Consider the following 25,317-nt stretch of genomic DNA (forward strand, 5'->3'; position numbering starts at 1 on the left):
AAGGAAAGACAAAATCATCTCAAATCTATTCCTGGACATCACCTTGCCAAAACTAGTTGTTGCTGTTGGCCAATAATCGGCCCAATAATCCTCCAAATCTGACCCGTACTAAAATGCAGAAAAATTGAAATGAAATCTTTGAGTTGACAGGAGGCTAAAAACTGATGGGCGTTGCAAAAATCAACTTAAATAATTTATTTAGTTGAGATAACTTATTATTTTGAGTTTCTGATGATTAAATCAATCTCCTTCATTGTATTAACTCACTTTTTCCAGTTCAATCAACTTAAATTTTCAATCAAGTCAATCAGGTTACTTTTTTTTATGTTAAACCAACAATATTTTTTTACAGTGTACAAGTAAATTCCAGAAATCATCAGAGAGAAAGACAAATACACAAAACATTATGTTTAAATGTCCGTTTTAGAGAGTATTCACGTAAAATATATTGGTTATGTCTTAAACAGAGTTGCCATCTAGCCTCTTTGGAAAATAGAGGAAAATAAACAAGCATGCAAATGAAAATGATCATGGCCCGGAAAAAATGTCAAGCTTTTTTTTTTGGTGCGATTAATTGATTTATTGACTATCGTGACAGGCCTAATCCAGATTAATGACAACTAGCCATGAGCTGTGGCTAACAGCTGGCAAGCTACCAGCAGACTAACAACTCACTACCAAGTCAGAGCAAACTACCACCAAAATCATATTTTTTGTTGTTATTTTTTTTTATAATACCTACATTTCCTGTGATTAAATATAAATTATTGGTGACCAGGTGTCACAATTTTACGTCTTTTATCCATCTAGGCACAGTATACTGATTTGCATCGGTACTCTTGAAAGCCTTAAAGCTATCCCCACTGTATAGGGAGCTCCGAGTCAATGAAGGCTATGATCAAGTTGACATTTTTGAAACAATTCTTAAAACAAACTATGTTTGTAAACTATGCAGGAATTGCTGCCTGTGGAAACATTAAGATTACCAACACAAATTAAATAAACTATTTATTTGTTTATATATAATCATCACTCAAATAAAAACATTTGTGTACAGCCATTTACATTACGATTTTAGAACCGATATTGGTTCATGAAACTGAAGATTGATTAAAATAAATCAACATCGTCAACCCAGCCCAACAATGTTTGCAATTTTGGGCTGCGTTTCCCAAAAGCATCGTGAGTTAAGTTGATCATAGTGCCCATTGGTAGTAATGGTACTAGTTTTGTTTGCGACGCTTTTAGAAAACTCAGCCCTGGTTCACGATCTAATGACACTAACAGTATAGTAAGCTGTAATTTTGTTTAGTTTTATTTAAATGAACAGAAAAAAAAAGATTAATTGCATGATTCAATATTAAGTCATCATTTCCTGACACTCGTGTTGTACCAAATCTGTGCTGTGTGACTCAATGACAGAACAAGATTTATGAATTAATCATTCAGAACAGTTTTATGAATTGGAATTGATTTACTGGAAAGTTTGAATCAAACAACGCTATTTAGCCTTTGAACGCGCAAAGAGAGTCAGATTTACAGTACGAAAATTCATGTTTCTCCTGGAATACTTGTAAAATGGTTGGTGACCTGGCAGAAGAATAGAGTAAACTTTATCAAATTATGAATTTTAAATATATGTATATTGTTTTACTAGTGCTTATGTGTATTTAAATGTCAAACTTAAATGAAACGTGTTTGAAAACACTGCAAGTAGTTGTGATATATGACATCTGTCTCTGGATCAGCGCCAACCAACGTGAGAAAGCACAGTCTGAATGTGGCAGTTATGTCACGTCACTATTCATTCTACATTCCATATGTGGGACCGTACTCTCAGAAGCACAAAAATAAGAATCCCATTATATGAGACCGTACCACTCAAAGGATTAAAGGGCACCTATTATGCAAAATTCACTTTTGAATAGTGTTTGAACACAGTGTTGTAGTACTCGAGACTCAGACTCGTCTCGGACTCGGTCTCGAGACCATATTTTAATGGTCTTGGTCTTGTCATGGACTCGTGTCCATTTGGACTCGGAATTGACTCGTACTCTAACATTTTTTTTTTTAGGACTCGGAATTATTCCCGAGTCCACTCGAGTTCAATTAAAAAATATTTTTCATGATTATTAATGTATGTTAATAAAATATTTCTTTAAATTGATTGACACACCCAGTGATTGGTGATTTTCTAGTGCGCAACTGCGCATGACAAATTGTAATAAAATTACTTTTAACACCACCTACTATGTGGCCTTTTTACCCTAAACTGATCATATTTTTTAAACTCTAAGTAAATTCAGTAAAAAAAAAAAAAAAAAAAAAAGGATTTCTCTAAGTAAATAAAAGTAAATTAGGTAATCAACCCTCACTGGTCTCGGTCTCGACTCGGACTCGACCGTCTCTGGTCTCGGTCTTGACTCGGACTCGACTCTCTATGGACTCGGTGTCGACTCGGACTCGAGTGAGGTGGTCTCGACTACAACACTGTTTGAACATAAATGTGTGTTTGCAGTGTGTACACAACTACCCTATCGTGATAAAAATCCACCTAGTGCTTTTTTTAATTCCCATAAATCATAAGCAGTCTCAGAACAACCCGTTCTGAGATTCGAGGCTACATGACGTACTTTTGCACAAGCCCCTCCCACAACTGTTGACGGACACTGCCGTATTAGCATAGACCAGCCCTGAGTGAGCTAAACACAGTCCAACACTGTTTCGACGCCAGAGCAGCTGTAGACAAGAATCTCTTCTATGTATTTGAAGTGTTTTGTTATAAGATAAACAGAGTAAGAATGAACATAGCAGTCTTCATTTACTCTTGTTGTTACTCAAAGATGGATCTGTACCAACTGTTCAATAAACTTCAATAAACTCATCAGGATATTTTTCGAATCGGGGGGATATCATCCGGATATCATTCGGAATGGGGTACAGCAGACTTGTATTAATAATAATAGTGGATAAAAGCAGATGACAAATAAGTTATAACCATAATTAAATTAGACTATACCCATTCTATCTCCATATAGCATTCTCTGACTCTGTAGGCATTTTTGTCCGACTACTGAGCACTGATACTGAGAGTTTCTGTTTTGTTATCATCATTCCGTGAGATGACACTAAGCGCGAGTTTGTGAGGCTCCGCCCTCTATGCTGGCAGCAGCAGCTCATTTAAAGGTATACACACTAAAACGGCGTGTTTTTCTCAGCTTAAACATGCTGTAAAAAATTATCTGTTGGGTATGTTGAGCTAATACTTCACATACACACTCTGGGGACATCAGTGACTTATTTATTATCTTGTGAAAAGAGGCATAATATGTGCCTTTTAAATTTCTCTTCATCACTAAAATACAAAATGTATCTTTTTTTTTCGTTTGTTTGTTTTTGTTTTTTAAAGATGTTAATCAAGTGATTATTTTCAGAGGCGGACAGAGTACACAGCTTCATTACTTGAGTAAGGGTACAGATTGCCCTGGATAAATTTTACTCAAGTTCAAGTAAAAGTACTATATGTTCCTCATCCATTGTTTCCATGGTTTTGTCTCTTATCTAAATCTGACCATGGAGTTGACTTTGAAACTGAAGGTGATTGCTGCTGTCCCAATCAGTGGCGACTGCTCAGTCTAATCACGTTTGAGAGGGAAACAACGAATTGAGGGATGCCAAGATTTTTCTTTTTTCTTTTTTACATTTCTTTTAGAAGAAGTAATGGGTACTCCTGGTTATGCATAGAAATGTAGCTGAATAAAGAGAAGCAGGGTGTTGATGGCGCAGTGGATCAGACACATGCCTTTGGTGTGAGAGACTCAGGTTCAAATCCACTGTGAGACACCAATGTGTCCCTGAACAAGACTTTTAAATAAAAATAAAAAAATAAAAACATATTCATCGTCTGAAATCGTTTAAAGCCCTTTGAACAGTTTGCAGTTTGCACCGAAACTGTCTTTCGACCTTGAACCGTTTGGTTCCCATTGAAGTCCATTATATGGAGAACAATCCTGGAATGTTTTCATCAAAAACCTTAATTTCTTTTCGACTGAAGAAAGAATGACATGGATATCTTGGATGACATGGGGGTGAGTAAATTATCAGCGGAAGTTTTTTAACCCCTAGTTCCTCCAGAGGCGTGCAACCTCTGATATAGCAATTGTCAGTCGCTTTGGATAAAGCGTCAGCTAAATGAATACATGTAAATGTAACAATATTTACCTATCAAATGCACTTGAGGAAAGTTATGAGTAGTTCTTAAAAATTATATCAAGTAAAGTATAGATCCCTCAAAAATTGTTCTTGAGTACTGTACTCAAGTAAATGTACTCCATTACTAAACAATAGACACCTAACAATAAAGTGGGATCGATATTGTTTTCCTTAAGAAACATGTACATTACTACTATACATGAAATCCAAACTAATAGGAACTGATCAAGAGTTTTTGACTCGGATCAATTCATGAAATCTGCCGCCGCGTTCACGCAACGAAACTGTTCACGTGCTCGGAATCGGAATGACGTGTGTGTGAGTAAATAATTACAGAGTTTTACTTTCTTTTTTTTTTCTTTTTTTTAACTGAACTATTCCGGTAATATGTAATGTGACCTTGTCAATGGACATATAAACAATGAAAAACCGTTTCAAGTAGAGAAATAGCTGAAAAATCGAAAGTACGCCATGTGGTGGCTTCCAAAAGATTGGAATATGGCATATGGACACATTTTTTACAAGCACTCCTGCAGAACGTTCTCATTGATATTGTTTTTGATCGGCAGGCCACGGCCATGAATACAAATAATGAGAATTGTTGGTTTACGCTACTCAGTCTTGGTCAGTCTGCGCTTGTATGTGTGTGCGTGTGCACTGAGGTGAGGCACAGCCAGGTGTTATTAGTAATGGATGAATAGAGGACAGAGAGAGAGAGAGAGAGAGAGAGAGAGACTGCGAGAGAGCTGGTCCTGTCTTTCCTCAGGCTCTCCACAGGACTCCATTAATTGCATCCAGTCTCAAAAATTAATATTTGTTGTTGTTGTTTTCTAATGCAAAAAAAGGTTATTATATAAACCTTCTGCATGTGTGTGTGTTTGTTGTGATATGGGAAGCTGCTCGACCTTTAGATGTCTGACTGCACGTGTGTGTGTGTGTGTGTGTGTGTGTGTGTTTTGGTGTGGTTGGAGGACGGTGTGTCTGGTTTTCAAGCATCTGGCTGCTCTATCATGCCTAAAGCAACATACTGACCTGTGCTTTGATCATGGAGACTAATGCATACTCGTACGCCGCCACATCTCTCGCTCTCTCTCTTTTTCTGCTCATGAGAGAATGTGAGTGTTTATTGAAGAGGAGGAGTGTAAATCTCTAGTTTTCACTTTATTAAAAAAGAACTGTGGTACTTCCTTTGCTGAGCTGGGTAGTGAGCTGATATGGCATTTGGATATAAAAGTATCATAGTAATGTTTCTATTAAAATATTTGTCAGCTTATATGGATTTTTGATGCTGATATATTGGATTTTTGACAATCAGAATTAGCTTTGCTTTTCATTTATTACTTAAAGCTCACCTGAAGTTATTCGATACTACATAGAAAACGACTGGCCTAACTGATAAAGTTCAAACATTATTAGAAAAAAAAACAAGTGAACAGTCAGTAATAAAATAAGAACATACATAAATTAAAAGCATTACACAGTTAAAAAGTCTAGCACTATATATGTAGGTACAGAAATTAATAATGAAATGAAGCCTAAATGTAAATAACACTATTTGTTCACTGTAGAAAATTAAAATATAGTTTAATTTTTGTAATTAACATTAATGACACAGACAACAGTAGGAATATTAGGTGTGTGCTGTCACTTTAAGACCGGCTGCATGGACCAAAAACAAAAAACAAAAAACTGTCAATCAACGGGTTTCTATCTCAACTGTTCACTTATGGCATAACCAAGATAATGCTTTCCGAGACGGCTATACGACAATTCACCATGACGTCACAGCAATAATAGACGTTCTTCCGGGTGGCAAAAGCCGAAGCGTCCCTATGGCAACACTAGTAAATTGCATGGAGGGAGACACACCGCCGGCAGAAGCCTAATCTACATTTCAACAGTTGATTCAAAAACAGACATGGTGGAAATTCGGACATAGTTAACATGATCATTAGAGCTTATAGATTCTTTGATCTAGAGACGTGCACTCCCAACGCACTAGACCGCGGTGCGGGACTAGATCTGATGGCCGAGTGCGGGCGGTAATGCACTCTGTGTGTGCGGATTGCAGGAGAATAAAACGATTCGCGGGACTCCCGCAAACTAGAAATATCTATGAATAAAACAAATAAAAACTAATACATTTGTATTCATCAGCTGTTTCAGAAAAGCATCAAGAACAACTAAAACAAAATAGAAATGACTTACATGGCAGAGTTTCTTTTTCTAACGTGACTGCAGCGATGAGCGATGTAGCCAAACACAGACATATGTGTTGATTTATTGAACACATTGGTTTAAATCGGGCTCAGGCTCATAATTAGGCGACATGCACTTTTGACGACGTCCACTCGCTTTAACCTTCTCACCCACAGGTTCTGCTGGATAGATTTACTTTTTTTCTGAAGGAAATCGATAAAAAAATCTACTCCTTTTGCTGTATATCTGGTGGCGCAACCCCAAACACAACATATTTTCGCCATAGATTCAACTTTGATCAACAACAATGATTTTAACTGTGTAACTGTTCAGTTGCCGGCTGGATCTCTTCAGTTAGTCAATAGAAGCCTCTCGCGTTCTGCCACCCGGAAGTATCGCGGTGCCTATTGTTGACAAACATTCTGAAATGCCCTATTAAGACATAATTTTGTGTTCATGTGTCTTCAAGGTCAAGGAAACGCGAAAGAGGAATCAATTCAGTGTTCGTGCGCTGTCTGAAACGTGCCTCTCTCGCTCTGTTCGTGCATGCGGGTCCCGATTTTCACCTCTTTTTCTGCATTTAAAACGGTTTGAATGCGTCAACTGGCAAGACAAAACACGTCCAAATTATAAATGTTCACTCTATAATGGTTAAATTCAGCCTGGTCTCATTGTTAATACGTAGGTATTTTACGTTTTTTGCAAAGATAGAAAACGTACTTTTTAGTACGTTTGGATAGATGCTGAAACGTATATATAGACGTGGCAACATTTAAACTGTTACACCCCGTCTAGGGGAAAAGGGGCCACATGAAAGAGTCAACGAGGTGCGAGGAATTTAGAATAAAAAGTTATGTATTTTCTTAAATTGGGATATGTGATTCAGGAGCTGACAAAGCCAAAATAACAAACAAAACAACCTTTAATTAAACCTCTCTCCTAAACCTTAAACCAAAAGAAACGAAAAAAAAATAAAAAATACAATCAATAAACCTATCTCCCTTACCAAAACAGAGATTAAATGGTTTACAATAAAGAAAATGATCGAGTCAAGCTGCTTACTTTCCCAAAAATCGATCAGTATTTACAAAATATACAACCAGGCAAACAAACTGAAAAGGGCAGTCCAAATCAGTATCGGTAAACAGGCAAAGGGTCAAGTATACCATTGAGGATATTCAGACACAAATAGTTTTCAAAAAATAAATAAACAAACAGTACTCACAGTCTCAATACACTTAACAGTCTCAAATTACAAACTCTCTCTTTTAAATCAAACAAAAAGATCTCAAGTAACCAACTCTCTCTTTCAAATCAAACAAACAAACAAACAAACAAAAAGGTTACTCAGTCTTAAAACTCTTAACACTCAAATCACAAAGTCTCTCTCTGCTTCAAAACATAAGATCTCTCCAACACTTCCTGTAAAGGAAGTGATGTCTCTTTTAAACACACGCTGCACCAATCAGGATCGAGCAGCAATCATCGTGCAGGAACCAATCAGATGGGCGTTCCAATCATCCGGCAGGGACCAATCAGATGACGTTCCTAACCAGTCACACTGAGAGACTGACAAAACAACAGAGATAACAAAATACAAACCATAGGGTCGTAACAGTAACATTATTACGTTTTTACAGCTACAAAACGTAAACTATTTACATATATTCTATATCATAAAGATATCTGTATAATTTACCTTTTTACCATTTTATAGATAAATGTAAGATCCCTTAACCCTAATCCCAAACCTAAACATACCTATTTTATTAATAATAAAAAGGATAAAACGTAACGGACAGGTGTTGGGAAAGGGCAGTTTTATTAACAATATAGCATTAAAATATATATCTACTCCTACCCCTAAACCTACCCATAACAATTCCTTAAAACGACGTAACAAACTACAATTATGAAGAAAAACATAACTAACAGACAAGTAACGTTATAATCACAATAATTTATTTATTGCGAAAATGTCAAAACTGATACCAAAAGCCGTTCACATGATGAAGCGTTGCAGTCGCAGTCTTCTCTCTGGCAGTATTGTAATAGTTTTGTATGAAGTACAGAGCAGAAATTAAATTACTAATGAAATGTAAATCCGGCTTCGGTTCGCGCTTCTACATTTCAAATAAACTAAACCAACCAACCTTCACAGTCCTTCATGTCGCAAACTTTGACGAAGCAGGGAAGAGCCAATGAACGTTTGATATCACTGCCGTAAAACATGACGTATCGCTTCTCAAGAGCGCAATTTTTGAATTTGAATTCATCACCAGCGCGGGGTTTGACATGTACGGTCACTGCCGAGAATGGAGAGATCACGACTGGATAAGAGGCTGAATTAGGAGTTGTTTCTTGCAAACAACTATGGATTCTAAAGATTTGGATTACATCAAATGAATAAAATTGATGTCTTTTGTGAATTTTGTGAACAACGAGCAAAATGTTAATATTTATGAGTATTATATCAATAAATGCAACTGAAAACTTCATTAATAAGACAGTGGAATGTAATAGAGTCAAAACATAATGCTACGATATTAATATGCATAAATTGTGATACGTACAATGTGTACGTCGGTGGATTTGTTCATACGTAAATAAATTACGTTTTTGTGCTGCCAATACGTAAATATTTTACGTTTTAGTACTGTAAATACGTCAGTATTATACGTTTTTGCTAACACAGTCTCATCCCAAAAAGTCATATAACTGACGTCTTGGGACATTTTTTGACCGTACGTCAATATCCGCCTTTTTAGGGCCCCCTTAAACGTCGGTAGATGGCGATCCCGGGCCGTCATACAACTGACGCTTTACCTTTAACGTCAGTTAGGTGACGGGTTAGGTTTAGGGTTAGGTTTAGGTCTGGGGTAGAATTAGGATCCCCTAACCTCATCTACCGACGTTTAAACGGGCCCTAAAAAGGCGAATATTGACGTATGGTCAAAAGACGTCCCAAAACGTCAGTTATATGACGTCTTGGGATGAGACCGGGTTGTTTTTGCGCATATAAAACGTAATTATATATACGTATGATAGAACGACACTTTACGTACAAATACATACACATTCTCATGAGATCACGTTGTTAAATTCTGCAGTAAATCCGTGAATCACATGCGTGCCGAACCATGGGGGTATATTAAATGCTTCATATATTTCACTTACATGAGAGTTCTAGTAACTATGAATAACTGAGAGAGTACTTTATAATTGACTTTTTATTCTTGGCTTAGGATAGCTACCGTTGTTGTTATTATTGTTATGGTTTTGCATGCTGCATGTTGAAGTCTGTGACTCAAGATGCTCAAAATATTGTCACAAGTATAGCAGGATTATATCAACCCCAATTAAAAGTTTCACATGGTGTTTGTGTTAGCAATACAATTTGACAAGATTATTATTTAACATGAAAAATAGGCTAGTTAATGATTTTGTTAGAAGTTTGGCCAGCTTTTAAAAGAACCTTATTCACTAATTCCCTTCCTTTGAAACCAATTTCTTGTTGCATTGCTGCATCAATAGAAATATAATTACAATAGTATAAATGAAGTTCCAAGTGCCCAACTAGGAACACTAATCACCATAATGGTGAGCTCAAACAAACACATTTTAGAAAAATCAACATCAATTTATGTAGTCAGCTTATGTGAAGTTGACGATGCAACATTCAAGAAGACTTGAAATGAGTGAGAGCAACTAGAGAAAGATAACAGCAGATGTGGAGGAAATTAGTGAAAAGTCTATTAAAAATTGGCCATCAATCATCAATCTTAACTTGGGTTTCATGAGTAAACAAGGCATAGTTTTTTGAGTAGTAAAGATTACTGGATTTTTACAATTAAGACATAATTTAAAGGGAAAAAAAAGCTCAATTTTCATAATAAAATTGATTTTTGCTGTGATATTGTGATATCTGTAACTTTACAGTGTACTTTTAATACCAAGGCATTTTAGTGAGGGTTCTGTTTGTTATTCCTGTATTTCAGTTGGGTTTTCTCCAAAGCGGATACCAGATACTTGATGAACCCTCAGGACTGATTTATAGGACAGCAGCAATTTCAGTTCAACTAACTTACCTCTTTATTTCACACATTCACTTTGTTCCTCTCTGTTGTCCTCTCTGTTTTTCATAGGCACTGCTTTAATGAAGAAACAGACCTACTAACAATCTCACTGAAGGGACCCTCCAGAACAAGTATGGGGTCACCATGGAAACCACTTCTCCTGCTGTCAGTTATCAGCGGCCTAGCAGGTATGAGAGTGGCGGTGCGATTATATCAAGATAAGAAACTGCCTTTTCTGAAAACAGCCTCCTCTTGGCTGTCTCTCTCTTTCTCTCAGCAACATTGACAAGCTGCCGAGAAACACTTCCTGGTATTTTTTTTTTTTTTTTTTTTGTTATTCAGGGCTTGTTAGTGCTCGACTGCCTTCGTATTCACATTATCTGCAGCTCTCATAACGCCATTGAGGTATTGTCTTGAACTGTTAGCATGGTAATGGCTTGGTTAAGTAAACATCAGATAGCATAATTGATGTATAAAATGTAGTCTTGAATGTGTAATGTTGTGCATCTTTAGCAGAACGAGGAGCCCTGGGTGTGCAATTATTGAACAGATGTTTGAACCACACCAAGCTACGGCAAACAAGCTTGGTCGAGAGCTGAAATATTCCTATTAGCATGCTCGTGTTTCACGTGCCATCTTTTGAAGGATCGCTTTGTAGAATACGGCTTCTGTTCTGAAAAATGATAAAAGGAATTCTGAAGAGCAGAAAGTAGTATAACAATAAAAGCTGTGTGGCTAACCAAGCAATACTGTTGTCTAATTAGAGCTGTTAAATACCTACTGTTATTGATTTATTGATCGCTAAACAACTTTATACTTGTTCCACATCAGTTAATTCTGCTCCACTAATCTGATCGGTCGAGCAACTTTCCAGTAATACTGATTAGAGAAGACATTTTACTGTTGGATTCACTCTGCTTGTCTGTGTTTGCTATATAGATACATGGTGGAGGAAAAAATGAACAGACTAGCTATTTTTTTTTTTAGTATATTGTGTCTGAAATACCAATTACTTAGAGTTGCCATGAAATCGAAGCATTGATAGTCTTTTCTTCCCTATTGTGGCGCTGAAGTAAACAGCTTTTCGAACAAGAAAAAATGTAGGTCTTGAATTTGTCCATCGGGAACATTGGATCGTGGAATTGTTGAGGTTTGCTATTGGTTCATCTCATGTGAGTGAAAAACGTGTCATCAGAGAAGAGAAGAAATGTTTCTGCAAGAAGGAGAGGTAGTATAAATGTGACCCTGGACCACAAAACTGGTCACATGGGTCAATTTTCAGAAATTGAGATGTATACATAATCTGAAAACGGAATAAATACGTTTGCAATTGATGTATGGTTTGTTAGTAAGACAATATTTTGCCGAGATACTGTACAACTATTTGAAAATATGGAATCTGAGGGCGCAAAAAAAAATCGAAAAATTGAGAAAATCACCTTTAAAGTTGTCAATTTATGTTAGGGATTGTGCGACGCACTCTCTCAAATTAATGTTTTATATATTTACGGTAGGAAACTTACTAAAAATCTTCAAGGAACATGATCTGTACTTAATATCCTAATGATTTTTTTTTTTTGCATTTAGGAAAAATCGATAATTTTGACCCTTAAATTGTATCGTTGCCACAAATATACCTCTGCGCTTATGACTGGTTTTGTGATCTAGGGTGACATATATAAAATGAGCTTTCGAAGCATTTAAGTAATTTCAGTATCGAAGTATTTATATTTTGGACAACATTACATTGTACTTAATTTATAATTTCAGATGGCTTTTTAAAAGACTACAATGATGACAAAAATGTATAAAATTTAATTCGCCATAGTTATGAAGTGACTGCATTCACACACCACTGCTGAATCATGAAATGAAATATATATATATATATATATATATATATATATATATATATATATATATATATATATGACATATCATTTCATTCAACACAACATTTCCCTTAAGGAAGTGATCTCTCGCGCATGTACGTCACTCATTATTTGCACAGAGATTTAGGAAGTGTTTAGACATGAAATCGCAATGGAAGACGATTTCGATATATATCAACAGACAACGTTGATTTTTTTTCTTTCTTTTTTTTTTTCGCAACCACGCAAGAGATCACTTCCGGCGCTATCCGGCGCTTGCGCAGACTGAAGCTGGCTGTGGCATACCAAACATATCAAAAATTCATTTTAAAGTGATCTATCCCTTTAAAATGTCACATTCACGTTTTGAATAAAATCCCATGTGCATTTAATGCCACTCACAAGTGAACTCAAAACTCAAAGTTTTCAAGAAGCAATGTAACATCATATCACAGATATGTCATCATGTTTTTCTAATGAGCCTGGGTTGAGTCATTATCAACAGTCTCAGTTTGTTCGCCATTCTAGATATATATATATATATATATATATATATATATATATATATATATATATATATATATTTTCACCAAATATGCAAAAAAAAAAAAAAAATCATCGTGTGGACAATTCCTAAATTCTGCTAGGAGCTCATGACACATGTGACGGTAATAGTGTGATACTTTGTGTTTAACTATTTATCATTAAGTTGTTATTTTTTATTTATTTCAATTGCAAAGGGAGATGACTTGCATTGATGTCTATGATGTACAGAGTTCATATTAGTCTGGTTTGTCAGATCTTTTTAGCTCCAGTATCAAACGGCTCTTGATCTCAGTGAAAAGTTCAGCAGGTGACCGTCTTCCCTTGGGCCATGTCTGTCGCTGAATAAAAACACTAATGCTGGTGGGAACAAAGCAAACGGGGCACAGGAACACTCTCTACGAAGTGATACCATCTGAGACTCCTGGTGTGCTTCAAAATGAAAATGTCGATTGGAGTTTGGAGAGAGACAGAGATGGGGTGAGGGTTGAATAAGGGAAAGAGAAGAGGCCCTTCTATGAGAGATGCCAACCTGCCAATGTTGGTGTTAGAGGGCCCTGTCAATGTGACCCGCATGATAACTTTTCGGAGGTTGTGCTACTTATATTTTGAACCTCCGGCACTGTATAGTGCCAGAGGTGAAACATCTGTCCATTTTCGCTTTTATTTGCTATTGCTAAACTAGCACTATTTTGAGTCATCTCAGGGTGATTCTATGTTTAGGGTGTGAATCCCAATGGCAGGAATCTTACTGTGTGATATTAAAGAAGTGAAAGATTTCTCCCTGCTAGGAAATCAAGCGAGCTGACCCCCTCCGCCTGTCTGGGCCATTTAGAATGACATTTCGGTAATTTCTGCATCCACACGTGACCTGCAATTGTAGCTGCTATTTTCTAAGAGGTAAACATATGATTTGAGCCTGACTTTTGGAGTGGAATTGGACTGATAATCTTTTGCCGGGACATTTTTTGTTCCCACTCTGCCTCTAGCAATCTGAGGTACGAGCAAAATGCATGACAATACTTCACAATCTCTTTACTCCAAGGCAAATAAGTAATTTGGTCCATGACTTGAACTCTCCATGACTTGAATTGTTGCCTAACAGTCTTTGTGGCCATTCTAGTTTCTAACAGATAGATTTTTTTTTTCTCCACATTTCAGGGACCAACACAATAGCTTTATAGTAACTAGCTGGTAACAATGTTAGCGTGTGGCTGTAGCTCAGCTTGTCAAAATAGTGTAGCTTTTTTAGTAACAAGCTGGAAATTGTCTGGAAATTGTAGCTTGTCAAGCTAAGAAACTACTCAAAATTTATAGAAGTTGTATATAGCATGTACAGAGAGACCCAGAGACCCAAACCTAGAGAGAGAGAGAAACCCAGACCCAGAGAGAGAGACCCATCAGCTAGACATAACTAGTGGCTATAAGCTACATTTGCATGGGAGTTGGCATCTTGTAACTATTACATTATAAATACAATCGTGTAACCGAATAATTTAAAATGATGAAAAATGAAGATTAACAATACCATTATACCTTTTGATAGGGATGGAGCTGAACTCTGTAGGACTGAAGTTGTCCGTCCCTGCTTTTGACAAGTGCAGTGCAAATGTATTTGGAAAGTTCAGATGCAAAAGCCTCTAAATGCCATTTGAAATTTTCTTCTTTAATGATGATTTTTATCAAACTTGTATATTTAAGTTTGATAAAAGTAATTTCACTTAAATGGCAATGAAGATTACCTATTAATTGTTATTTAAGTGAAATTACTGAACTTAAATATACAAGTTTGATAAAAATCATCATTAAAGAAGAAAATTTCAAATGGCATTTAGAGGCTTTTGCATCTGAACTCTTCATTTATATTTTTGAATAAAATTGGAACTGAACACAGCTTTATTCATACGTTTGTCCAAACTAAATGTATAGAATTAAACGTAATTATGCTCCCTTTATTGTTAACAAATATCAAATACACCCCGTTTAATTTATACAAATTTGTTTTTATAAAAACAAATGTAAATATATATTAAATAACAAATAAGTGTAAATTATAAATAAAATGAGAACATATAGTAGAGAAGATATTTTGTGTGGGGATCAGGTTGGATGTTTCCAACAGTTTTTGCCAAATTGCAATTTTGTCCCAGCTACTTTTTGAAAGCCACTGATACAACACATAGACAAACATAATCACTCATTTTTCATAATTTTGTTAAAATTAAATCCATGAACATGATGGATGAATGGTCTGCCAGATTCTTATTGGAGCTGATGACAAAGAACTATACAATAGCTGAAAACTGGTACTAAAGATGTTTGAATACCTAAACAAATGAGGCTTTTACTTATATTCATATTCTTCTTCCTATCCTTTCAGGGCAGCTCTTCTAGAAAATCAGGGTGGTTTTCAGTTTTGTTTTTTTGTTTTTATCACTTTGCCTGTGTTAAAGCTAACTGCAAAAAAAATTGGCACAGGTGTGTATTTTTATTGGAATTTAACTATTTCACCGTCATTTAATATATATATATATATATTTTGCATTAGGTAATTATAGTCAGTTGAATGTCTGTTGGAGGAGCATCACAATAAAGAGTTGGCAGAAAGTGGACAGTCTAGTAATACTCCAATGAGAGTAAGTTGACATGTAGTTTGTAAAGTTGAAATGTTCAAAACAGACCATCAAAGTAAAGTATTATCAGGTTTATAATAGGTGCAAGTTGATGAGACTACCATGGAAATTAAAAAGGGCCCACATTACCCATCTTGGTCTCACTCCTATAGTTGCCTTCATCCAATTCAGGGTTTGGGAGTTTCAGGACTGCCACTGAATCATCACCTTCCCACAGGTCTGTGTTTAATTCTGTCCTGTATGCTTGGTCAGTGGGCGAATGGTGCCTGACGGTGTCAAAAAAGTTGGTCTTCATTTAAACTCCTGAGAACATTACAGCCTTTAATAAACAGCTGAAGGTTCTTTCGCAAGCTCTTGAAAAATAAAATGTTCAGTTCTTTACAGCTTCTGTACTCTAGCTTATTCTTGTAGCAAGATAAGTGTAAGGTGGGTTCTTTTTAGATGGTTGAAGGCCTAATGTGCTGCCATGTTCTGGACCATTCGCAGGTTTATACACTTCAAGCTGCGGCGTAGCGTGACAAATGCTACATTACGTTGCTTGGTCACATGAAACAGACAGAATCGTAACCCTGCATTTGAGCGTGAATATCAAGCACACTGTCCTAGCATGTCATTTCTCGTGCGTGCCAATCATTTATTCTAGTAAATCTTTTCATTGGGTTAGTTAACCTTTAAAACACCTATTTAATGAGGCCTCACTCATATAGTTCCCAGACATAGATTACAGTATCATTTATTATGTGATGTACTTTCAGGTGACTTTGGTTTCTGAACTCATAAACATTCACAACTGAATTTTGCAATATCAACACTGAACCGAAATAGATCAACATTGAACTTCGGTATGGTAGAGCTGCTTTATAGCTGAATCAAATTTGTTTCATAAGTGATACAATTTGCAACGTTGACACTGTTATTGAACTGAATTAAATATACTCTGAACTAAATCGAGCTGAATAATGACACTATTGCCTTCTGTAGAGCTACTTTATGTAGAGATAAATGGTGAACTTGGCAAGGAAATTTTCTGATCAAACTTTAAAATTGTTCTGCTAATTCCAAAGGTAATGATTATGACGTAATGCCAGGTAAAGAACACACACAAGTTCATTCTCTTCACAAAATGACCAAGAGATGTGGGTTCTTCAATTAAAAATGTGTTAGATCATATGCTATCTCACGACCAATTTGTACGAATTCGTACGAGTGATTCAAAAGTGGATAACTCGTACTAATTCATACAACCTCACTCGTACGAATTTGTATGATTTGTCTAAACCCACGTGACGGTTATGTTTAGGGGCGGGGTCAGGGGTAGGTCATTCATACGAATTCATACGAATTGGCTAATTCGTAAAATATGTACAATTTAGAAAAATCGTACTAATTCGTAAGAGTGAGGTCATACGAATTGTTGCGAAAAAGCCACCTCGTAAAATTCGTACGAATTCCCGTGAGATCGGGTTGGTTAGATCTTTATTGAAATGATAACTATTTTTAATTCAGCATAGTAATCGGCAACAAGCTAATGTGAAACACAGATTTATTTAAAAAAGAAAAAAACAAACAAACAAACAAGTAAAACAGAGCCGGGGCTTACCAATAGAGAGGCAGGCTAGACGAAAGGCTTCAACAATACCCGCAATAATAAATACCCACACGTGTGCCAAACCACACTAACACACTCCAAAGAAATTCACTTTGGTGAAAAGAAAGCTTCTACCACACAGGGACAGCTAGCCTGCCGTCTCCAGGCCCGTAGCTCCTGAGAAATGAAAAGAAGACAGAAAGAAATATTTACTTAGGATTGGCTTTTCTGTATCATGTGGCCAAAAATGAAATGCATAAGCCCCACGAAAACAAAATAATTAACATGAAATGCCCATGAAAACAAAAACTGGAGAAATACAACATCCAACAGAATAGAACCAACTAAAGAAATATAAATAATCAATGCTAGGAAAAAAAGCAAGGTTATTACAATTACAACAAAACCAAATCAAAATTAGGACAAGTTATACTTGTTAAACAGAATTGACAACACAAAACAGAATTAAAGGCAAAACAGAGTGAAAAAAAAAAACTCAAAACAAAGTTAAAGGAAACTAGCAGTGTTAGATCTGCTAGCCATGTTTTAAAACATGTGTCATGGACCAAAACTGTGAGGCAAGAGGACGCAGGGGACTGTTAAAGGGGTTTTATTATCCAAAATTATTACTAAAAAAGTGGTTTTATTACGCAAAATATTGGAAAGTTACATAAGGACCCAATTGACTAACCAGTGTTGTGTACTTGAGACTCAGACTCGGTCTCGAGACCATATTTTAATGGTCTCGGTCATGGACTCGTGTGCATTTTGAGTCGGAATTGACTCATACTCGAACATATTAGGACTTATTCCCTAGTCCACTTGAGTCCCGTTCAAAATATGTCATGATTATAGCTGTATGTTATTTTTTCTTTAAATTGTTGTTTGATTGAAACGTCCAATGATTGCTGAATTTCTTGTGCGCAACTGCACCTGACTTCAGACTTTAATGTTCGTCCATAATAAGGTTTGCATATAAGAGCCACCAACCCGATCTCACGGGAATTCGTACGAATTTTACGAGGTCGCTAATTCGTAACAATTCGTACGACCTCACTCGCACAAATTAGAGCAATTTTGCTAAATCATACATATTTTACGAATTAGCCAATTCGTATGAATTCGTACAAATTCATACAAGTGAGGTCTGATGAATTAGTACGAATTAGCCACTTTTTAATCACTCGTATGAATTGGTCGTGAGATAGCGTAGGAGCCACACATAATTCGTGTGTAGTAATGTTATGTGAAAGAGCACTTTTTGATTGTAATAATTTTAAGTCATAATTATAATAAAATTACCTTTGCTTCTGTAGAGCTGGTGAACTATGCAACAATGGCAGTGTTATCGAACAGAATTATATTGTTTAAATTTATACATTTACACCGTTTTGCATAAAGCTGCTTTACAGATGAAACTGAAGTTTCATAAATGTTGAATTGTTTCAAAATTGATGAGTTTTGAAACACTGCAACTGCTATGTCCCTTTTGAAGCTGCTTTGAAATGGTTTGTATTGTATAAAGCGCTATATAAATACAAATTACTTGATTAGGTCAAAAACACACTTAATTTAGCTTTTTCGTTTCGTTTTCGGGTGCTATTTAGAGCAAGTCAACCTGGCATCATGACTTTCTTTGTAAACATACATGCCACTTTCAAGTCAAGTGGCGTGTTATATACGCATTTTGAGCTATCCGCATGTATGTCTACACCATTAAATGTCTGAGTGATTCCGCCTGTATGTACACGCCGTTAGATATACGAGCGAAACGAAGCAAAATGTAGATCTACATTTGGGGAGCGATTTTTTTTTTTCCTAGGATGGTAGGGGAACACTCATAATGGTATTAACCCCAGTGACGAGTAAGTTTAGGGACGGGGTTGGGGTAGGTCATATTTATATATACAGTAATGTAACGTTAACTCAACGGTGTTCATAAACATGCTGAAAAGCGATAATCCGTGTTGATAGCACACCAACAATGGAAATACGAATGCCATTTCATGAGATCAGTCTGAGCAAGTAAAATAATGTGCATTGGGTGTATAATTGATGCATTATGTGCATTTAGTCATTTTGCCAAAGAGAATGATGGGAAATGCATTTTTGTTGCGCAATTCTGATGCCTCATTAACCAGGTAAATGAGTAGTATTATCTGGCAAGTTTTTATTACCATTCTTCATCAGGAGTACATTAAAAAGGTACAAGATAATTGTGCAGTATACATACACAATTAAAACTTAATCATGACCAATTTGTTTCCGCCATGATTTTTTAATCGACACACCCTCATCTAGGAAAGTCTGAAAGAAAATACAGAATTTCCCATTGGTAATTACATTGTTGTGCCATTCATGCATGTTTATCTCTGAAAAACAGTCATTCTGACATGACGTGAAGGCAGCATGCTTTGAAATAGCTTGTTGCATGGGAAAACTAAAGTAGCTTCCCGAACATCAGAATGTAATATATCAGTGGTGCTTTGCATGGTAAAAGCCTGAACTTGGACTTTTGCCCGAATAACAAATGCCAGAATCTGCCTCAGTTGTTAGCTTTAGTTTTGTCCTGCTGTTGATTCCAGACATTTAACGTTTCCTGCCACTGATACTGTTCAGGACAACAGCATAATGTCTCCTAGTAAAAATCACAAGTTGAACTCAACCTGTGTGTGATCTGGCTGAAAGTCTTTCTTCTGACAGAATGCTAACTTTGCTAATATTGTCGTGAGTTTTCAACAGGGGATAAACTTGCAACAAGCATAGATGTGTGAAAGAGTAATAGTCAGGGGTGTAAAGTAACGAGTTACAAATACTCACGTTACTGTAATTAAGTAGTTTTTTTCAGAAATTGTACTTTTTTGAGTAAGTTTAAAATTGTGTAATTTTACTTTTACTTGAGTACATTTTAAGTGATGTATCGGTACTTTTTCTCCGCTATTTTCCTTCTGTTTGTGGCCGTTACTCGTTACATGCTTGTTTTAATTTAATTGTTATCCATCAACGTGATTGGATCGAGTAATCGGTCTCGTGACTGTCATCAATTCAAATTAAGCATAGAAAACTTACCGCCTATTCCTGCTGTTACTCGTGACTGCTGTGGAAGTGCATTCATCACGCATCGATTCAATCCAGATATCAGCGTCTTCCTCTAATATGCTAAGGTATATTTCACATTTCTGCTTAATATGATATTTATATAGGCTGGCCTGTCTACATGGCCTAACATTTGGTCTGAGGTTGGGGGTATTGCGAGACGAGTTCATAATGCGGTGAATTCCCGCTCCCATTTACTTCACAATCACAGGAGAGACGCGCGTCACGATCTGCGCACTGCCGCGTCTCGCGCTCGCCATGCCGACAGATTCAGAACCAGTGCACCATGTCGTTAACTTGAACTGCATTACTTAATAATAAATTAGCACAGCTCGTTAATAAACAGCGTTTTTTGATTGATCCATTATATGATCCGTCTTCATTTGGCAAGTGCACTTGCGCAAAAACATTTTTCATGCTGAACTTTTTTTTTTTTTTGGTGGATGCTGCTGATAAAACAGCTTCACCGGGACTTCAGAGACAACGTGTGTTTATTTCTTTTGTAAAAGTTTCCTGGATATAACTTCCCTATTTAATGCACAATTTTTATTACAAATTATATTATCAGCATTACAATGTGAGTAAATGTAGCCGTGTAAAATGTAAGGGATGATGCCACCCTTCTAGAACAATGTGCATTTACGTTTAAAATACGTACATATTTAATAGCATGGAATAAAAGTGTGTAATTAGTGTTAGCTCATCTTAGCCTTTTTCAGTGCATTAGTTGAGATAATATGATAATATTAGTGATTCTCATTTATCAAAACACTAACATTGGTACCATTTTGGAGAGAAATTGGGTATTTTTTAATCTCTCTATTTAACCCATCTCTTGGTGTGTAATGCTGAACTATCATATGAGTTTCTAAAGGTTTTTGAATTCTTTGCACAGTTATGAATATTGATATTTTATGTGCAACAATAACATGCTCAGGCCCAGTGGCTTTTCGCCTAATTTTAAATGCTTTCCCCCCCAAATAATATGATTTAAATGGTGATGAGTGTACTGATTTGATGCATTTTAAAAAGATGGATAATAGATATTCTTCACTCTTTCTTACAAAGAACAAAATATAATGTGAATTCCAGTATGTGCATTTTTTTTAATTTGTAAATTGTAGTGCAAGATATAAAGTCGCAATTGCGTGTTATAAAGTCAGAATTGCAAGATATAGTCAGAATTGCATGATATAAGTCATAATTCTGAGAATAAAAGACAGAAGTGCGACTTTTTATCTCGCAATTCTGACTTTATCACACATAATTGCGAGTTTACATCTCACAATTCTGACTTTATAACACATAATTATGAGTTTGCATCTCACAATTCTGACTTTATAACACATAATTGCGAGATTATATGTCGAAATTCTGAGATCTTTTCTAACATCTTTATAACACGCAATTGAGACTTTATATCTAGCAATTCTTACTTTATATCTTGCAATTCTGACTTTATAACACGCAATTGTGACTTTTTATCACGCCATTCTGACTTTATATCTCGCAATTCTGACTTTATATCTCGCAATTCTGACTTTACATCTCGCAATTCTGAGAAATAAACTCAGAAAAAAGTCGCAATTACCTTTTTTATTTTTTCATTCGGTGGCGGAAACAAGCTTCCATACATGTTTTTCCAAACCTGTATGAATTTATTTCTTCTGCTGAACACAAAAGAAGATATTTTGAGCAATATGGGTAACCAGACAGGCCCAAGCACCCATTGATTCCCACAGTTGAAAAAAAAAAAAAAAAATACTATGAGAGTCATTGTGGCCCATTGACTGTTTGGTTACAGAGATTCTTCAAAATATAATCTTGTGTTCAACAACAACAACAAAAAAAGAAATTCATACAGGGTTGAAACAAATTGAAGGTGAGTAAATTATGACAGAATTTTCACTTTTGGGTGAACTATCCCTTTAAGTACAGAGAGCAGAGGTGCCCAATGCTGCCCCTGCCAATGGGCTATATGCACGCATAAGTTCCGCATTTGACGTAAGGATGCTCGTCCATTTCCGGTTGTGTAGATTAAAGCGGAGGAAAACCGGAGAAAACGGGATTATGGCAGAGTCTTCGATATTTACTGTCCTCCCGTCTTTGAAACGAAACGTACATACGTTTAGATGTAATTTTATATATAGTTATGTTTATTTAATATAATTTTAAAAAGAAGCATAAACACAACGAGGGGTGTCTGTTTTATCTGTTTTTGTGACTAACGTTTCATTAGTATAACCATGGAGTATAAAATTTAATATAAATTCTCGGTATTGCATTGTACTCTATGATCGGCGGAAGTTATCGAGCATCCTTACACCTTCACCGGAAATAACTCAGTGCATAGAGCCCATTGACTGTCTGGCACAGTTCATATCCAACCCTAAATCAAAAACACCTGAGGCAACCAATTAAGGTCTTCAGGATCAGTTGAAAATTAAAGGCAGGTGTGTTTGATTAGAGATGGAGATGAACTGTGCAGGACAGTTGATTGGTAGGAGCAGGATTGGGCACCCCGGCCTTATGGTGAAAATGACCATTACAAGTCACCAGTCACCAATTTCAATACCAATTGAGTAAGGCCACGTTTACACAAAGTATTTAGCAAAAATAATATTTTCCCCCTCTCTGTTTTCAAAAATAACATTGTTCACACACCCGCATAAATACGCCATAGAGCGCCATCATAACTATGCCAAACGGGCAGCAGTGTAGGGAGAAGGATAAAGCCATGCAAGCCAATCAGAATGCTCAGAATCGACAAGAGAGAGCCTAAAACGCCGTTTCTCCCAGTTCACACGACAACACATAACCGGCGTTTTCAGAAATCTCCACTTTGGCCGGAGTTTTTAGAAATAATCGTTTTCTGTGATAAAAAAAGGGTTTTTTGTGTAAACGAGAGGCCAATCCGCAGGGAAATATCTGCGTTTTCCATTCGTGTAAACGGGGCCTAACTCTTGGAGTAGGCCTTTCTTATTTTAACAATACTTTTTATCTCCTTTTGAATGTAGACTTAGACATGCACTAGTTCTCAACACCTCAAAGACATGTCAGTCAAAAACTAGAATTGATTTGTGAGGAGAGCAAGTGCATGCTTATTTTTAAAGTCAAAATATAACCGAACACCTCAATTTTGCGATCGACACACGTCTACAAACACTTCACTCGCTCAAGTGTGCAGAAACGGCATTAGTAAACCAATGTCTTTCAAAAAGCTTAGACATAACAGGTAACTAAATTAAGGTTGACTATAATTAAGGCCTACAAAGTCAATGCTTACATGCACTGGACATGCACATGCTGGTTTCGGCCTCCTTATTGGTCCTCATCTCATAAATGAAGCACCTGCGATTCAGCACAATTTTGGGTTAGTAATGGCAAAATGTTGTTTAATTGCATTACACAGTATGTATTGCAGCTAGTATTGTATTCAAAGCTAGTCAAATATAAAATAAAATATCTTTGATGTAATGCTCATTTCTTTAACCCTCCTCTTATCCTTGGGGTCAATTTGACCCCATTCAATGTTTAACGTCTGTAAAAACATAATTTTTTATTTTTATTTTGCTTCAAATTGAATGACTTTTCCTAATTTAATGGGGACAACTCTGTAAACATAAAATTAACCTGCTAATATTTTTTCAAAGTCCTGTACAAATTTCGTAGCATCGGTGTTCCTTGGGGTCAATTTGACCCCAGGCTCTTTTAGTTGTATAATAAAACAGAAGAAATATTAAAATTTCACACACATTTGTTTTGGTTGTTATATTGAGGTCATTATAACATGTTATAATTTGAATTTATAATATTCATTGTAATTTTACATATTCAATATCATTTTCAAAAAACGTCCCTCTGTTTTAGGGCTCTAACCAAACATAACCATATCTGTAGTATTGCGAGAACTACTAGTAGTTCACATGACATGTGACATAATTCTCAAGATAACTAATAATTCTTTCCTGTGCATTGGGGAGGGGAAAACATCATTTTTGTGAGAAATTTGATGTTTCCCGTGCCATGGGGGAGGAGAAAACATAATTTTTGTGAGATTGACCCCAAACATAACTCGTGTTACTATCCTTGATAAAATAAATAGTTTTTCTTTCCAAATGTCATAGATTACATAAATCTATACTTAGAAATATTATAAAACAAATAAAACACCAGATGTATTTATAGTTTTCCAATTTTAGGTCAAATCAGTAAGATTTTATGTTGATTTGTAAATTTGTCCATAGTCGTGCAATGGCTATTCTGGATGTATAAGGGGTTCGGTGGGGTTAGGTGGGGTGGGGAGGGGGGTGGTGGGTGGATGTCAACTTAAAACATTACTTAAGTAATCAACAAAGACATAAACTAACTGAGACAAACCTTTGTAAAAAAAAATAAACATATTGTGGAGGTTTAAATTACTGGGGTCAAATTGACCCCAGAGGGTAAAAAGTGTTATCAGATTTGAGGATAACAGGAGGGTTAATAGTTAAGAAAAAAAAAACTTGTACAGTAATTACAAGTACTCAAATACATTACACCACTGAACAAGCACCACACAGGGCTTATTCCAAATTAACACATTTCATCAATACTTATAATGCATGCGTGGGTGTACTGTAAGGCAATGCTTGATAATTGAACTGTGAAACAAACGTACACAAATGTTCTTGGATGTTCACAAATCAAATATTTTGATGTAATATAGTGTTATTTTTCATACAGTGTATAAACGGCTCTGCTTCCCAGCGATATGGAAACAACCTTTGGAATGGGTGGATGCACTGCTGTAAATGTGTGATACTGATGAGCTGCTCACACTTGGTGGCTGAGGAATTTTTTTACATTATATCCATCCTAAATAATATTCAAAAAAAATGGAATGATTTGTTGGTTCACTTTTGATGTTGTCATTTTATTTATTTGTTTTTAATTTTATTAATATTATTTTACAAGTTTATCAAGTTTATTTCCAGCTGTTATTTATTTATTATTATCTTTTTTTTATTATTGTTTTTAACTTTTTTTTTTTTATTGGAACAAAGAACACAAAGTTATCATGCTACAATATCAGACAGTATAACAAAATAAATCCAAAA

At 35.9% G+C, this 25,317-nt stretch overlaps 1 protein-coding gene across 5 annotated transcripts in view; it reads left to right on the plus strand.

Moving 5' to 3' along the window:
* Positions 1-25,317, plus strand: part of cntn5 (contactin 5) — a 347,671-nt gene that overhangs the window by 110,550 nt on the left and 211,804 nt on the right. For 4 of the 5 annotated variants that reach the window (XM_089135349.1, XM_089135350.1, XM_089135353.1 and 1 more), the window contains exon 2: positions 10,557-10,675. The exons of the other annotated variant lie outside the window; for it this stretch is intronic. In XM_089135349.1, the coding sequence (XP_088991475.1) occupies positions 10,621-10,675 (55 nt within the window). In that variant the 5' untranslated portion in view covers positions 10,557-10,620. The remainder of the gene's footprint in view (positions 1-10,556; positions 10,676-25,317) is intronic. 5 annotated transcript variants of the gene reach the window in all.

Source organism: Pimephales promelas, chromosome 10, assembly GCF_988280905.1.
Source record: "Pimephales promelas chromosome 10, fPimPro1.hap1.1, whole genome shotgun sequence".
Lineage (NCBI taxonomy): Eukaryota > Metazoa > Chordata > Actinopteri > Cypriniformes > Leuciscidae > Pimephales > Pimephales promelas.